Genomic DNA, 18,253 nt, shown 5'->3' on the forward strand with positions numbered 1-18,253 from the left:
TAAAGAACATAATTATTTATTACTTGAAAAGATGGCCAAATGGAAGACAACCCAGAAAACGGCACACATTACAATTCTATTACTATTCAGAAAATGCCACATTTCCCAGGAACTTCTACGCCATTCCTCCACCAGTTTTTTTTTTAAATCAAAAACAAATGCAATGTTCCAGGATTAAATGTTAGTCTTCACACCATTGCCATTTACACTCAAGAATAATGGCAGAGACGATTAATTGCTCCAATATTGGCTCCATTATTTGTTTTCAATGCCCAGACAGTTTTATCACCCTTAGCAGCTGGAAGCAAGCCTGAAATACTGTCACTGCAGCTAGAAACCAGCATTTAGCAAGTCGAACGGCAACATTTCCAATTTATGATGACTCTGGTGCACCCAAGGTCGCCTGGTATGACTGTAACTGGAGTCTTAATTCACGTTTGCTCCTGGTTTTCATTAAAAAATGCCATTTTACAGTGCAGAAGTCTGTGCCCATGGTTTCTTGCAATTCAATGGAAAGCACGCGATACCAGGCGTAATGTGTACAATTTCAATGAAAGCATAAAAAGGACTCGGAACAATTTAAACGCAAGCTGATCAATTTAGAAAATGAACATCAAAAGTGTGTGTGTGATATTCTGCAACCCTTGTAGATTATCAGTACTACTTGTTCCAGATGTCTTCATTGGAATCAAAAGTCAGGAGTTTCTCCTACTGCTCCTTGGTCCAATATATCCAGTGGTTAAGTTTTGCCAGTTACTGTTCTCAATAGAAATGGAGTCATAGCATCATGCAGGTCCTTCTTGTCCCACCTGCCTGCGTTTGGCCCATATCCCTCTAAACCTATCCTAGCAATGTACCTATCTAAAAGTTTCTTAAATGTTGCAAGCGTACCTGCTTCTTCTGGCAGCTCGTTCCATACACCCACCACCCCTTGTGTAAAAATGTTACCCCTCAGGTTCCTATTAAATCTTTCCCTCCTCACCTTAAACCTATGACCTCTGGTTCTTGGCTCCCCTCTATCTAATCCCTTATGATTTTACCCAATCTATTCCTCTCATGATTTAGTACACCTCTCTAACCGCTCACCCCTCTATCACCCCTCACCCTCCTGCGCTACAAAGAATGAAGTCCTAGCTTGCTGAGCCTCTCCCTATAGCTCAGGCTCTCGAGTCTTGGCAACATCCTTGTAAATCATCTCTGCACCCTTTCCAGCTTGTCTACATCTTTCCTGTAACATGGTGACCAAAACTGAATATAATACTGAATATAATAATGTGGCCTAACCAATAAGACATAGGTTCAAGGTGAAGGGGAAAAGGTTTAATAGGAAAACGAGGGGTAACTTTTTCACACAAAGGGTGGTGATGTATGGAACAAGCTGCCAGAGGAGGTAGTTGAGGCTGGGACTATCCCATCGTTTAAGAAACAGTTAGACAGGTCCATGGATAGGACAGGTTTGGAGGGATATGGACCAAGCGCAGGCAAGTGGGACAAGTGTAGCTGGGACATTCATTGTTGGCCGGTGTGGACGACTTGGGCCAAAGGGCCTGTTTGCACACTGCATCACTCTATAACTCTATGATTAATGTCTTACTTAACTGCAACGTGACCTCCCAAATTCTATACTCAATACCCTGACTGCTGAAGGCCAATGTGCCAAAAGCCTTTTTGACCACCTTGTCTTTCAGCAGACTGTCTCGTGAATTTCCCTTAAAAAATGAATTCACTAAAGTAGCAAATCAATCCATAGGGTCCAACCACAGTAATGTCACACGCTGCCCAAGAAGCCAATGAAGAACTCTCAGACAGCAAACCAAGAAGCAACGTTCAAAATAAAATCAAGAAAAATTGCAATAAAGTTGTAGGAAAAAAAACTTGACAAAGATAGAAATCCACAAATTTTCAGAAACTATGCTTCAAACAAATCTACATCAATAAAACCAATTTTCAGCCCAGACGAGTGATTCAACAGCAGACCATTAAAAATCCAATTCAAAACTGTAACTGATAACATACAACAAAAGGAAATATTAGGGTAGTTAAGCAAATGCTTGCTCAAAGAAAACTTAAAATAGCAACACAAAAGAAAACAGAACTAATGAAACCGGACGTTTTAAGAGGAAGCTGCAGCATTAGGCCGGGCCTTCGTAGCAGAGTACACATTCACCAATAGCCATGAATTAAAGGTATGACCTACATATTCTCTCGATCAGACCTCTCACAGCCTCCTACATTTAAGATAGGGACCTATAAGACATTGAAACCAAGGATTACAAATTTAAAAGATGCTGTTTAGGTGAGGACTAAAATTAGCAAACATATCTCAAAGTTAGGATAAGTCATGATAGGTGAAACAACTTGGTCTAAGACAAAGACCTGAGAGTTTTGTGACTAGGCGATCAGTTGTGCTGTCCACCTTGGCCTATTTAATCAACCCAACACCGGGAACATTGAATTCTCCACTCAAAGTAATATCCCCACTATCCCCTTTCTTCCCTGTGCCCCCAATTCTTCTAACCATTTTCCACCCCTGCCCAGTCATCCTGCGCGTTTCCCATCTTTCAGACACATATCCCATCCTAGAGGTCCCCATTTCCTCTCTCGCCCCCCTCCACCCACACCCCTCCCTCTGGATTTACATTTCATTCCTCCTTTTCACTTTCAGCCTGATATCATCTACTCCACTAATCTGCCAATCATCCACCCTGACCTGCTGATCTATGTTTTGCTCAAGATTCCTGCATCTGTCGCTTCTCGGGTCTCCTGAGTTTTGGGTGATCTTGTTTTCAAAGAATAGAAGCAACAAACCCAAAGTCCTTAGAGACCTGAAGCTATCAGAAGATATACACAAGGTTTTTAGCGGGTGAGCTGAGGCAGGAGTGGAATAATACAAAATTATGAAGAAATTTAGAGACTATTTTGATGATGGCATAGATATCTGGTCCGAAGCTCATCTCCAAGTCAAAAAGGAGAACAAGGTTGTCAACAGTCTACTTCATTTTCTGATAGATGCCAATGACAATGATAAAATTAATAATTGGGAATAGTCGAGAGACATGGTGGCAAGACACAAGTGTGTGTCAACATGTGTTTAAAACCGAGATTGATAGGTTCTTGATTAGGAAGGATAAAGACAATAGACAATCGATGCAGTAGTAGGCCATTCGGCCCTTTGAGCCAGCACCGCCATACAATGTGATCATGGCTGACCATCCACAATCAGTACCCCGTTCCTGCCCTCTCCCCATACCCCCTGACTCCCCTATCATTAAGACCTCAATCTAACTCTCTCTTGAAAGCATCCAGAAAATTGGCCTCCACTGCCTTCTGAGGCAGAGAATGCCACAGATTTACAACTGAGTGAAAAGGTTTTTCCTCGTCTCCGTTCTAAATGGCCTTATTCTTAAACTGTTACATTCAAATTCTTTGCACGACTTGCCTGTACTCTATGTGCACTATAACACCTGAATGGCCATACTTAAAGTCAGACCGAGCATAGTGTAAAGCTTTGGAATGTTCTGAAATTGTGAAAATTATTACACAAGGGCACGTTCAGAACCCTTATTGAAGAGGGATAAAAACCTCCTCAATACGAGTTCCTCCACGCTAAAAACTAAATATAGTTTTGTTTTTAGCGTGGAAACAGGTCCTTCGGCCCACCGAGTCCGCGCTGACCAGCGATCCCCGCACACTAACACAATAATAGGGGAAAACAACAGACCCAGGCTCCGATTTGCACTCAACTAAAGCGCAGGAATAAGAGACTGATAATTACCAAGACCAAGGAGAGATAGCTGAATCGATAGCAAATTAGCTCCATGGAAGGAAGCAGATGGCGACGGTGGAAGGTTGCTTCTCGGACTGGAGGCCTGTGACTAGTTGTGTGCCTCAGGGTTCGGTGCTAGGCCCGTTACTGTTTGTCATCTACATCAATGATTTGGATGAGAACATATTGGGCAAGATTAGCAAGTTTGCTGATGATACAAAAGTGAGTGGTTTTGCAGATAATGAAGATGGTTGTGAAAGATTGCAGCAGGATCTGGATCGATTGGCCAAGTGGGTAGATGAGGTGGTCAAAAAGGCTTTTGGCATTTTGGCCTTCCTTAGTCAGAGAATAGAGTTTTGAAGTTGGGAGGTCATGTTGCAGTTGTATAAGACATTGGTGAGACTGCATTTAGAATATTATGTTCAGTTCTGGGCACCATGTTATAGGAAAGATGTTGTCAAACTTGAAAGGGTTCAGAAAAGATTTACGAGGATGTTGCCAGGACTAGAGGTGTGCGAGCTGTAGGGAGAGGTTGAGTAGGCTGGTTCTCTATTCAATGGAGCGCAGGAGGATGAAGGGGGATCTTTTAGAGATGTATTAAATCATGAGAAGAATAGATCGGGTAGATGCAGAGTCTCTTGCCCAGAGAAGGGGAATCGAGGACCAGAGGACATAGGTTCAAGGGAAAAGATTTAGTAGGGATAGGAGGGGTAACGTTTTCACACAAAGGGTGATGGGAGTATGGAACAAGCTGCCAGAGGAGGTAGTCAAGGCTGGGACTATCCCATCGTTTAAGAAACAGTTAGACACATGCATGGATAGGACAGGTTTGGAGGGATATGGACCAAGTGCAGGCAAGTGGGACTAGCGTAGCTGGGACATTGTTGGCCGGTGTGGGCAAGTTGGGCCAAAGGGCCTGTTTCCATACTGTATCACTCTATGACTCTATGACCAATCTTAAAGTAAAAAGTGTCTGGCATCCCTCATGTTTAATCTATTTTATTTGGCTAGATTAAGCGTGATACAGCCTGCAGTTTGCTGCTGTGACATTCCACAACATAAAAACCGTTTTTTTGTTGTCGCCAAGGTTTAAGATGAATTGACCTTTTCTAACCAGCACTAACATTGGGTCCCTGGAATATAAACGACAACCATATCATACATCTGATCTTAAATTTCCACAAGTTAATTCTGCACCTCCCATTTAATGTTACACTGAATGCGTTACTTCAATGATTTGTGGTCCTTAAGTAGCCATCCATAAAATAGCAATTTGAAATCGCAAATCGCACTTCAGGATGCAGCAAATCCAAATTCAATAGATCCTCTCAGTGATGGTATCAAGGCAGAGAAATGTCAATGACAGGTTCCAGAATATTATTAACAAAAAAAAATTGTAGCATGTCTGATATTTTCAAGAGTGACCCCCTTTTACACTCTAATCTCCAAGGGACCCCAGGTACGCACGGTTGATTCCACATTCCCTCTATGATATAGAAAGCAGTCACACAGCAGGAAGGTAATTTGTTTGGAAAGGTTCATAGCCACAATCATGGACCCACAAGAAATCCTCTGATTCTTAACAGAGCCCCTCAGGATTGAGGATAACTTGCTTCAACTTACATTTTGTAGGTTCTGGGGCAGCTACAGAGGACAACGGAGGAATAGCAGAGACTCTTCCTCAGAATGGCAGTAGGTGGTGGGAAGACAAATTGGTCAATAAGTGCCAATTGTGCACCCAGCCACAAATCAAACAAAGTTTGCTTTCGTGCAAGAACAAATCAGAGCACTCGAAATGTTAGTGACGATTTAAAACCCTTCAGGAACTAGCTCCTCCAGTTTGTTTTTGTCTTTTGTGAATAAGTAACAAAAAACCTTTCATTTTTTATTGGTTATTACTGGACCCATGGCTATTTTTGTGCAAGGAAATCCTGTTAGACCAGTCTTTCTGAAGGGTCTGAGCTGAAACACTGGCAATTTCTCTCCACAGACACTGCTTGATCCTCAGAGTTACTCTCTGCTTCTGCTGTCTCTGTTGTCGTTCGCCTGACTGAGGTCAGTTGACAGGGACCACGTGGAGGTCGACAACATGAGCAGCACTCATACTAGCAAGCTAGACGCCACCCTCAACGACACCATGCGGATCATCACTGGCTGCCTACGCCCTACTCCGACGGATCTCCTGCCGGTGCTCGCAGGTATCGCACCCGCCAAGCTTCGCAGAGAGTTCTCCACTCATAGGCTGGTGTGCAAGGCCCCATCAGACACCAATCATCCTTTGCACTACCTCGCCCAGGATTCACAGCAACTGGGACCTCAACGCCTGTCATCTCGTCACCCTTTCTCCCATCATGCAGCGACCCTCTGTGGCTCCGGTTTCATACTAGGAGCATGGAGAACCAGCTGGGAACAGACATCGCGGCCTCCTCAATTCACTGTCGCACCGAACACCACAGCCCCACCCGGCTCGGACATGCCCCGCAAAGAGTGGGTCGCCCTGAACCGGCTCCGTACAGGGGTTGGCCGGTTCAACGCCAACATGCATCATTGGGGGTTGCGCTCATCAGCAGCCTGCCTGTGTGGAGCAGACCAGCAAACAGCGCAGCACGTCATTTTCGACTGCACTGTCCTCCGTCCCCCCGGTGGAGGGGTAGACCTCACGGCCCTCGACAACAGCACATTGCACTGGCTACAGCGCCTGGAGGCCGTTATGTAATTTCTGCTGCCTCAAACGCAAGAAGAAGTAGAAGAGTTACTCTCTTTTCTGCTACATATTCCAGAAACTGCTGTCTTTTATGTCCACAGTTGGACCTTGATTGGAAAAGCTAAGCATCAAAGTTATTCAACTACTTCCTTGGTCACACGGTTGCAAACCTCTCATTCTTTTTTGAAAACAATTATTTAGAGGCAGAAATTTGCTCTCCATCACATGCTCCAGAGATGTGAATTAGTTGCAGCAGTCGACAGTACACTGCTTCTGAAATTCACGTCGACTCATGCTAATGAAATGAAATTTCATTTCGGGAGCCACGACCGCCCCGACGTGCAGCAGCAACGGCAGCATCTTCGCCCGCCCCGGATCGTGGGGCTTGGGTCGGCCCGCTGCGGACCTTTCACTGTCCAACGCAGCCTGGAACGTGGCAAGTACAACAGCCTGACCGCGGGAGAAGACGGCAGGGGAAGAGAAAAGACATTCTGGCCTTCCAACATAATGAGGAGGGAACTGGAGGAGACTCACTGTGATGGATGTTTCTTTCTTTTTTTTTGTGTTGGTTGGGGTTGTGTAATTTGCTTATTTTATTACTCTTATTGTTGGACTGTGGGTGACGAAATCTCGTCCAAAAGACTTGTTTTTTGGATGACAAATAAAGATATCCTGAATCCTGAATATGAGGATTACTATCACATATTTGGCACATGCTTTCTATTAGCATTAGTTCTGTTTTTTAATAATTATTTTTTAAAGAATTAGTACGGTAGACAGACAATTGGTGCAACATGCAAAGTTGAAGAAACTACAAGAACTAAATGAAAGCAGCAAGTCAAAGAATTATTAGCATCAACCCAAGAAACAGACAAATTAAAGTTACAGTAACCAGAAGTTTGAAGTGTCAAGAATTATTTCCAGCAAGGCTGAGAAACCACAATTCAAGAAATGTCAGCAGCAAATTAAAACAAATGAGCAAGATGCCAGAAACTGCCACAAACACTGTTGTTTTGCACAATTGCTTCAAGCCTGCACATTAAACTCATTTATTTGCATTTCCTGATAACACAATCTTGATAACACATATTTGTAGATTATTCAATCTCTCATTCACACAAGAGCAAAACCCAGTTCTTCAGAACAAACATTTGTTTGAAAACAAAGTGTTGGAGTAACTCAGCAAGTCAGGCAGCATCTCAGAACATGGATAGGTGATGTTTCAGAACGGGACCCTTCTTAAGAAAAATTCTAGGATGGGGAGGGCAGGGAAAGGAGGGAAAACAGTCTAAAGAAGGGTTCCGACCCGAAAGTTCACCTATCCATGCTCTGCAGAGATGCTGCCTGGCCCACTGAGTTACTCCAGCACTGTGGGGGGGGGGTTTGCGCAAACTAGCATCTGCAGTTCCTCATCTCTTCTTGAATCTTTTTTTTAACGGATACGCACCCAAGTATCCCAAATTAAACAGCCCATGGCATTTGAAAATTGGAGCAAAGCACCAAGATTCAGCCACTCAGAAAGAAACGAACCTTCAATTTAACACCAATTTCAGGACACATGCAAGACTTTTACCAAGTGACAGATGGTGCCACATCTGTCACGTGATTTCACATGAGATGCAAAGGCTGGGTCTCTCCAGGGTTACACAGAGAGGGGGACTGGGGGCGAGGAAAATGGAAATAGGGAAAAGAACAAACTATTGAAATTAATGTTTGCTCTGATCTCATCAAAGGGAATTTGTGGCCTGCAGATCACAATGCATAAGGCAACATTTTAAATTCCTCAATAATTTGCAAGTGCTTCAATTTTAAGAAATTACATCATTATAATTAGATTACAAGTGTCTCTGAATATCAGAAACGTACATAAATTTAGAAAAACCTTGACAGAAACCGAAGCTCTAGCTGCAGCTAATATTCTTCAGGTCGCATCTGAAGATGTAGGGCCTCGGATCTCTGCTACCTAATCACTTGTTGGCTGACTCAAGGCTGCAGAGAGTCTGCAAAGTCAACCTTCCTCACAGAACCCCAAGTGAATAAGACTGGCAGTGGGACACTCAATACCACAAAGCAGAAAAATACCCACTCAGCATAAATTTACTCTTGTTTCGAATACCTACAAATACACAGCATCAACCCACTGAGTTCTTCAGCAGCATCACCATAAAGGCGAAGGGTCATGGTCACATGCAAACACCATCTCCAGTAAGCAACCCACAAATCAAGAGCAAGAGGCGGAGGATACAGAATTCACCACCAGAAAGCCCCATCTCCTTGTCACATACTACTTTAAGAACCAGGGGCCACAGTTTAAGAATAAGGGGTAGGCCATTTAGAACGATGAGGAAAAACTTTTTCACTCAGAGAGTTGTAAATCTGTGGAATTCTCTGCCTCAGAAGGCAGTGGAGGCAAATTCTCTGGATGCTTTCAAGAGAGAGTTAGATAGAGCTCTTTATGATAGCGGAGTCAGGGGGTATGGGGAGAGGGCAGGAACGGGGTACTGGTTGTGGATAATCAGCCATGATTACATTGAATGGCGGTGCTGGCTCGAAGGGCCGAATGGCCCACTCCTGCACCTATTGTCTATTAACTTGAAATGTTATTGCTGTCACTTCATTGTCATGTCTTGGAATTCCCACCCAACTTAAATAATCGAGTAAAGACACAAAATGCTGGAGTAACTCAGCGGGACAGGTAGCATTTCGGGAGAGAAGGAATGGGTGACGTTTCGGGTCATGACCCTTCTTCAGACTGAAAGTCAGGGGAAACGGAAACGAGAGATATAGACGATGATGTACAGAGATATAGAACAAATGAATGAAAGATATGTTAAAAAGTAACAATGAAAAAGAAAACAGGCCCTTGTTAGCAGCAGCAAGGTGAGAATGAAAGTTGGCGAGACTTGGGTGGGGGAGGAATGGAGAGAAGGGGAATGCAGGAGTTATTTGAAGTTAGAGAAATTATAATTCATACCCCTGGGCTGTATGCTGCCCAAGCGAAATATGAGATGCTGTTCCTCACTCTGACAATGGAGGAGGCCGAGGACAGAAAGGTCAGTGTGGTAATGGTAAGGGGAATTAAAGTGTTTAGCAACCGGGTGATCAGGTAGGGTCCAGGCGGACTGAGATTCAATAATTGAGTGGCTGGATCAAACAATGACGGCATTATAAACACAAAATGCCAGAAACATTAAGCAGAGAAGGCAGCACTGTATGACTCTATGACTACGAGTACAAATTGATCACTTCTTCACCGGAGTAGGCTGTTTGAGTCGTTCAGGACCACTGAAAGGGAATAATAATTATCCAAGCCCATATAGGTTGAATGAAAAAATTTCACGTCATTATTATTGTGTGAAAGGAGTAAACTTTTTGTATACTACAATTCTAATCCAATGACAAAACATAACCCCATATTAGGGAAAAAAGATAAACGAAAATGCAAGGTCAACTAAATTTCCTGTTCAGATATTTCATTCTCTTAGAGGATTTCTCCATCTGGAGGAGATAGCAATGCAATATGACTCAAATTTCCAGATCATTGTTGATGGACAGTCGCATTTTACACTGTTCAAGTTTCCTGTTGCAACACTTCTCTTGGAACTGACTAACTGACAGAGAACATTCAAATTCATCCCTTCCCCCCACCATAATAGAGCAGCAAATTAGCACAAAAATACAACAGAACAAACATGAAAAATAGGAAGTGCTAAATTTTATACTACTTTTGAATAACACTTATTGTGACCTGTAAGATCAAGTTCTTTAGTTTATATCAGAGATTTCAATTCAAATCTTTCATATCTGACAAAGTATTCAGTTACAACAGGGACTTTATGCTAATAAATATATAGTGAACTCGATTAATCAGCAGCCAATTTATCAGCTTGCCAGTTAACTGAAAGGTTTCAAAGGCTTCCTGCTGTCAGTTTAAACAGCCTACATTTTCATGTTTAGAAAGCCAATGTTCAGAGAATACACTAAGAGGACATCGACTACAATTTCACAGCAAAATTAAAAAGTGATTACATTTCAATGATTGAAAGGTTTATTTACATAGTACTATATCCTGGAGAGTCATATAGTACTGTAAATACATTCACTAACCATTGACCGTTGAAAAGATACTCCGAGCATTTGACAGGATAGAAAATGGTGCCACTGTTAAAATCCAGTGCAATATGCAATCAGTGAATAGACAGTTTGTTAATTAATAAAAATAAGATGATGTCGATTATTTCTTTAAAAAGAAAGTCTAATAGGATGCAATGTGAGGATTTAGTCTAAGCAATGCGGAGATAGTCCAGACAACCATAAATGCATGCCAGCATCACGACTGTGCTAAATTGGGTGATTGTTTTGAGTCACAAGAAACAGAAAAAATCTTTTTGTAGGCTAGACAAAACTAGATTTTTAGTTTTTCTAAAAAAAAAGACATAACATGCACAAGACCTGCATCCAAGGGGAAAAATAAATGCAAAAAAAGTATGCTTGCCTTCAAAGGTCAGGACATTTAGTGTAAGAGTCAGGAAGTCATGTTGCAGCTTTAGTTCAGTTTATTGTCACGTGTACCAAAGTACTGTGAAAAGCTTTTTGCATTTGGAGTAGTATGTGCAGTTGTGGCTGCCCAATCAGAGAATGTAGAGGCTGTGGAAAGGGTGCAGGAGAGGTTTATCAAAATGTTGCCTAGATTAGAGGGTATTAGATACAAGGAGAGGTTGGACAAAGTTGGGTTGTTTTCTCTGGAGTGTCAGAAGGTCAGGGGAGACATGATAGAAGTAAATGTTGGAGACATAGATGGAGTAGATAGTCGGAAGCTTTATCCTCCTAGTGAGTGGAACTGTCAGACCAGAGTGCACAGCTTTAACACGAGGGGGGGGGGGCAAAGTTTAAATGGGATGGAACTGATGTGCTACAATGCTGAGAACCATATTCTGCACTCTTGCACTTTGCTTTGTCTATTAGACTTAAGGTTGAATCGATTGTATTTGTGCTTGGCATTATGATTTGATTGCAATAACATGCAAAACACAGCTTTTCACTGTACCTTGGCACAGGTGACAATAATAAACCTAAACCTAAAGATAAAAGGGACAAGCTTTTTTTTCAAACATACAGCAAATGATGGGTGTCTTTCACACACTACCATGGGCAGTGGCGTTTAAGCAGCTTTTAGATAGGCACTTGGATATGCAGGGAATGGAGGATCATGTGCTGGCAAACTAGACTAGTTTAACTTGGCATCATGTTTGGTGCCAACATTGTGGGCGAAGGGCCTATTCCTATACCGTACTGTTCTCTGTTCTAAGTCAACTCCTGATAGATTACGAGAACTTCAGAGTACACAAACAGGATTACAACCAGCATAAATAAATAAAATGGACTTGGTTGGAAACGCAGAGGTATTTGACACTAAACGGCATGCTCTTCGTCACAAGCATTGTGCTGTGCAAATGTAACCAGCTCAAACTCATGCTCTGCACAACTGGCAAAGCAAATAAAAAGATCACTTATTTAAAGGAACTGAAAACTCTCTTATGGTAAAGGATTGCTTTCGCCAGAAAGTGACATAAATGAAAGGTGGTTTGACAAGTAGCTTGTCCCTCACATCCAAGTTACGTTTCTGAAGGAAACAACCCAAATATTTTTGGAAAAAAGGTGACAGTTCCGATTGTGATTTATGAACTGTTCAGAATACATAACCAATTATGCTGATCAGAGAATAAAAACCTTTTGAGAACACTAACAATCTTGGACAAGGGAGAAATGTTAGCTCCAAGCCTAGCAGAAATAGCAAAAGGAGGTGGTATTATTGATTGAATGGACATTGAGTGTTAGAAACACGAATATATTAATTAGCAATTGTGTTTAGAACAGCGCAGAAGTTGGTCATTCAGTCCATGCCACCTCCCAATAGAGCATTCCCACCCCATGCCGCAAGTACTGCCCCATATTTTTTAGTGCCTTGCAAGGGGTTTATATTTTGCATTATCTATGGAGCCACTTCCTCAATTCCAGTAGATAAACATAAATCATACGACACCATCTTATCAGGGAGTTAATATGATCCATCTCTTGAAAATTCAAGGTCACACTTTAGAAAAATGCTAAAGCCATCCACCATTGTTTTCCTTTCCAAAATTCTTAAAGTTCATTATGTTTATTGGTCACCTCTGCATTCAATTCTAAATTAATTAAACATAGTCACTTCAGCAAAGGACCCAAGGTGCTGGAGTAACTCAGCGGGTCTGGCAGAACACCTGGAGAACATGGGTAAGTGACGATTCGGGTCAAGACTCCTCTTCAGACCCAAGACACTTCAGCATCTTCCTATCCACAGAACTCTCATATCCATGCTCAGCTCAAAATCTCAACTGCTACAACATCACATAGATCACAAAGATGAGATCACAAAAGTGGCAAATTCAGCACTTTTGTTTGTGTAATGATTTGATAATTATATATGAATGAAAGTCTCAGTTTGATTCCCAGCTTTGCAACGTAGTTCTTCATTCTACTGGTTGTGTTAACTATTGTTCTTCATGATTGGAAATTTTCAATGCCTCAACGAATAGACTTTAGGGTATCCATAAACCTTATTCAATGGAAACCCTAGGAGGAACGGGCCCAATGGGCCCACTTGGTCTAGTAATTAATTAAAATTGAAAAGTATTCTAATGTCTATTAAACCTTATGGTACCCGTCTCAATTATCTCCTTGGGTAACTCATTCCATATACACACACCACCCTCTGTGTGAAAACGTAATCCCTCAGGTTTCTAGGAAATCTCTCCCCCTCACCTTAAACCTCTGCCCTCAAGTTCTTGATTCCCTACCCTGTGCATTCACCATCTATACTCCCTTTACGATTTTATCCATAGGATCATTTCTCAGTCTCCTGCACTCCAAGGAATAGTCCTAGCCAGCCCAACCTCTTCCAATAGCTCCAGACCTCAAGTCCTGGCAACATCCTTGTAAATCTTCTCTGCACTCTTTCCAGTTGAATGACAGCCTTCCTGTAGGCAGGGTGACAAAACTGAACACAATATTCCAAGTGCTGCCTCATCAAAGTCTCGTACAACTGTAACAACCCACCTTCCATATTCAATACCCTGACCGGCAAAGGACGATGCACCAAAATACTTCTTTACCACCCTATCTTCCTGTGATCCACTTGCAGGGAACGAGGCACCTGTACTCCTAGATCGTTCTGCTCTGCAACACTCCTCAGGGTGTAACCATTCACGGGGTAGGCCCTCATCTGGTTTGACTTCCCAAAATGCAACACCTCGCACTCATCTGCAACTCCATTAGCCATTTCTCAGCACACTCGAAGATAGTCGTCTACACAGTCTACGATACCAGCAACATTAATGTCATCTGCAAACATATTTTGTAGTATGTTTTATTAGTATGTTTGCAGATGACATTAATGTCGCTGGTATCGTAGACAGTGTAGCTGACTATCTTCAAGTGTGCTTTGTACATTCTCATCTAAATCGTTGATATAAACCACAAACAGCAATAAGCCGAAAAATAAATCTTATTTTGCCTTATCTGCCCTCTCTACTTCCCGTGAAATTTTCCCAGTTCTGAAAGTTCTTTGACACGAGTCGTTAAAAGTTTCATTCGACAACACTGCCTTTACTCAAGTACTTGCAGCAGATCTGATTCTTTCCAATTTACAGTATATCATCAAGTAATAGAAGCTCTTTCCTTGAATCTCATGAGACAATGACTGTCATCGGAAAAACGTTTTGCACACTCACATTCAACAGCTACCAAAAGGAAGAAAAAAAAGAACCCAAAATTGCACTCTGCTGGCAAGCAAATACCACTTTCAGCTTCAAAACCTACATCAATCCTTCCATTCCTTGGGACTGGAGACCTGTGATAAATGGTGTGCCTCGGAGATCGGTGCTGGGCCCATTGCGGTTTGTGGTTTATTTCAATGATTACTTAGTTTGCCGATGATACTAAAGTGGGCAATATCAAAGAGAGCAAAGATGGTTACCAAAAATTACAGCAGGATCTTGATCAGTTGGGAAAGTGGGCCGAGGAATGGTTAATGGAGTTTACTGCAGATAAGGATGAGGCGTTACATTTTGGGAAATCAAACCATGGCAAGGCAGTCAAACCTACGCAGTGAATGGCAGAGCTCCAGGGAGTGTTGTGGAGCAGAGCGATCATTGATAATGTGATATGTGATAAAAGCAGAATTAGGCCATTCGGCTCATCTGGCCATTCAATCATGGCTGATCTACCTTTCCCTCTTAACCCCATTCTCCTGCCTTCTCTCCGTAAGCCCTGCCACATCTACTAATCAAGAATCTATCGATCTCTGCCTTAAAAATACCACAAATGAATTCCACAGATTCACCACCTTCTGACCAAAGAAATTCCTCCTCATCTCCTTCCTAAAGGAACGTCCTTTAATTCTGAGGTGATGACCACAGGTTTGAGACTCTCCCACTAGTGGACACATCCTCTCCACATCCACTCTATCCAGGCCTTTCATTAGACGGTAAGTTTCACTGAGATCACCCCTCATCATTCTAAACTCCAGCAAGTAGAGGCCTAGTGCCGTCATCATCCACTCATTCCTGGAATCATTCTCGTAAATGTGAAGATGCATAGTTCCTTGAAAGTGGCACCACAGGTGGATACGGTAGTCAAGGCGGCTTTCAGCACATTGGCTTTCATCAGTCACGGTATTGAGTACAGAAATCGTCATGTTACGACGTTACAATTATACAAGAGGTTGGTGAGGCTGCATTTGGAGTATTGGGTTCTGTTTTGTTATCGGAAGGATGATGTTATGCTGGAAAGAATGCAGAGTAGATTTGAGGAAAATGCCAGGTCTTTAGGCCAGAGCTAAAAGGGAGAGGTGGGCAGGCTAGAATATATTCATTGGAGAAGCAGGAGGATGAGGGGTGATCTTATGGAGGTGGACAAGATCTTGAGGAGAATAGATAAGGTGAATGCAGTTTTCTTTTTACCAAGAGTAGACAAAATCATGAACCAGAGAGCATAGGTTTAAGGTGAGGGGAAAAAATTAATAGGAATGCAAGTGGCAACGTTTTCCACACAGAAGGTGCTGGGTATATGGAATAAGCTGCCAGAGAAGGCTGTTGAGGCATGTACCATAACAACATGTAAAAGACATTTGGACAGGCACATGGAGAGGAAAGATTTAGAGGGATATGGGCCAAACACAAGCACGTGGGGCAGGTGTAGATGGCACTACCAACTGAACCATCCTACCAACTAGAGAGTGGTTCTGAGTTACTATCTACCTCATTGAAGACCCTCAGACTATCTTTAATCAGATTTTATCTTGAACTAAACGTTGTTACCATTATTGGACTTAAACAATGGTACCGTTGCTACCAGGCGGCACGGTGGCGCAGTGGTAGACTTGCTGCCTTACAGCGAATGCAGTGCCGGAGACTCAGGTTCGATCCTGACTACGGGCGCCGTCTGTATGGAGTTTGTACGTTCTCCCCGTGACCTGCGTGGGTTTTCTCCGATATCTTCGGTTTCCTCCCACACTCCAAAGATGTACAGGCATGCAGGTTAATTGACTGGGTAAATGTAAAAATTGTCCCTAGTGTGTGTAGGATAGTGTTAATGTGCGGGGATCGCTGGGCGGCACGGACTCGGTGGGCCGAAGGGCCTGTTTCCGCGCTGTATCTCTAAATCTAAATTATCGTGTATCTGCGCACTGTGGACAGCCCGATTGCAATCTTGAATAATCTTCCCGCTGTCTAGTTGGCATGCAACAAATAACTTCTCATTCCACCTTGGTACACGTGACAATAAACTAAACCTTGGCTGGCATGTGTAAGTTGGGCCGAAGGAGCTATTTCCCAGCTCTGTGACATATGACCCCCATTTTGTAATTTTAAGTGTGAGATGTTTGCTGAAGTCCAACAGAGGCCACTTAGAGCCAGAGTAATGTAGCATGGAAATAGGTCTTTCGGCCCAGCTTGCCCATGCCGACAAAGGTGTCTCATCCACACTAGTGAACTTTTCTACAACCTCAATGCAAAGCTCAATGGAAGTGTCAAACACACTCCAAATCCGCTATGAATGAACTCGAATCCGCTATGAATGAAAATATACGTGCACACAGAACCATGACAGCTTTCTGTATATCACTCAAAAACAGTATATTTTTATTCTTAAAACCCATGAATTACTCTGCTTCTGCTATTATGGAGGATAGTTTACTTGACACATAACAGGCGACATTTTCATTCAAAAAAGCAAAGTATGATTAAAATTATTTATGGACAGTCGACTAAAACAAAAACAAAAAAATAGCGTCCACAGCACAGGCCGCTGCTGAATCCGATTCAGAAAACCCCTTTTAAAATAACCTTGCATTAAAAATCGTAATTTGGAAATGCACATCAAGTTGACCCATTAAAACTAGATATAAATAAAACGGGTCTTACATTACTCTCAGAGAAGATTAGAAACTGAAATATTACAACTGTCTTTCATGGCAAAAAATAAATAAACTTGTAGTAAGTCTTCGCACACTGGCTGCATCAAAGGCGGCCACGTTATGGATGCATTCGGTTACAGCATCCCACAAACCTCCAGCAACAAAAATACACCACAACAGATACAACTACTACGCTACGGGAAGGGGTAGTATCATCTACGAGGAAATACAAGTCGAGCAGCCCGATTACAACACACTTATCTGCTGCAACTTACAGATTCATCCTCCCCCCACCACCCCTTAATACACGGGCTCCCCGGCATTTGTTTATTGAAGACACAACCCGACCCCTTCATCCACCACATAGCAGCACACGGTGAGCGCCCACAAGCAACCCCACCCAGTCTTTCCAAATAATTAAATACATCCACCCGTCTGCAAATCAGTGCGCAAACAGCTCGTCCGTCCGTCCCTGTCTCTCTCTCCACCCACCCCCCAATTAACTAACCACCCCCTCCCTCCCCACCCCCTCACAGGCCGCCGCTCCCTCGCAGCCACCTTCACCCACAGGAAAAAAACAGAGAAATGAAGAGGCAAACCTTGCATCCCCCACGCCTTCACTTTGTACCAGAACCTGCTTCAGCGGGTAAAACAAACCCCAGGCTGCGAGAGAAAACACCAGGCCGCGAATCCAATCAGTGTCCGCCGGAGCGCGGGGCGGGGCCTGGGCAGGGCCGGGCCAATGGGGGGGGGGGCAGCTGCGCCTGGAAACTGGCCAACCACAGCGTCGCTCATTACTCAGTGACACAACTGCTGGGCCGACGGGAGGGAGGGACACAGAGAGGGAGACACCGAGGGAGGGAGGGGGAGAGATTGTGTGTGTGAGAGAGAGAGAGAGAGAGAGAGAGAGAGAGAGAGGGGGAGATGGAGATGGAGGGGGGAGAGGGGAGAGGGGGGGAGATGGAGGGGGGAGAGGGGAGAGGGGGGGAGATGGAGGGGGGAGAGGGGAGAGGGGGGGAGATGGAGGGGGGAGAGGGAGGGAGATGGAGGGGGGAGAGGGAGGGAGATGGAGGGGGGAGAGGGAGGGAGATGGAGGGGGGAGAGGGAGGGAGGGGGGGAGAGGGAGGGGGGAGAGGGAGGGAGAGGGAGGGGAGGGGAGAGGGGGGGGGAGAGGGAGAGAGGGGGAGGGAGAGGGGAGGGGGGAGGGAGGAGAGGGAGGGGGAGGGGAAGGAGGGGAAGGAGGGGGAGGGAGGAGGGGGGAGGGAAGGAGGGGAGAGGGAGGGAGGGGATGCCTCTACTGCCTTAAAAGGCTTAGGAAGTTTGCCATGTC

General features: G+C 43.7%; 1 protein-coding gene across 6 annotated transcripts in view; it reads right to left on the minus strand.

Annotated features, from left to right (window-relative positions):
* Positions 1-17,642, minus strand: part of ctbp1 (C-terminal binding protein 1) — a 211,760-nt gene extending 194,118 nt beyond the window's left edge. For 2 of the 6 annotated variants that reach the window (XM_078412765.1, XM_078413108.1), the window contains exon 1: positions 17,523-17,601. Coding sequence is in view for 1 of the 6 variants with exons in the window: in XM_078413419.1 (XP_078269545.1) it covers positions 17,523-17,529 (7 nt within the window). In the remaining 5 variants the exon portion in view is untranslated. Of the gene's footprint in view, positions 1-17,522 lie in introns of all 6 variants that reach the window. The other 4 variants (XM_078413580.1, XM_078413495.1, XM_078413419.1 and 1 more) reach the window with 4 other exon arrangements.
* Positions 17,643-18,253: the final 611 nt, after the last annotated feature.

This window comes from Rhinoraja longicauda, chromosome 1 (genome assembly GCF_053455715.1).
Source record: "Rhinoraja longicauda isolate Sanriku21f chromosome 1, sRhiLon1.1, whole genome shotgun sequence".
Lineage (NCBI taxonomy): Eukaryota > Metazoa > Chordata > Chondrichthyes > Rajiformes > Arhynchobatidae > Rhinoraja > Rhinoraja longicauda.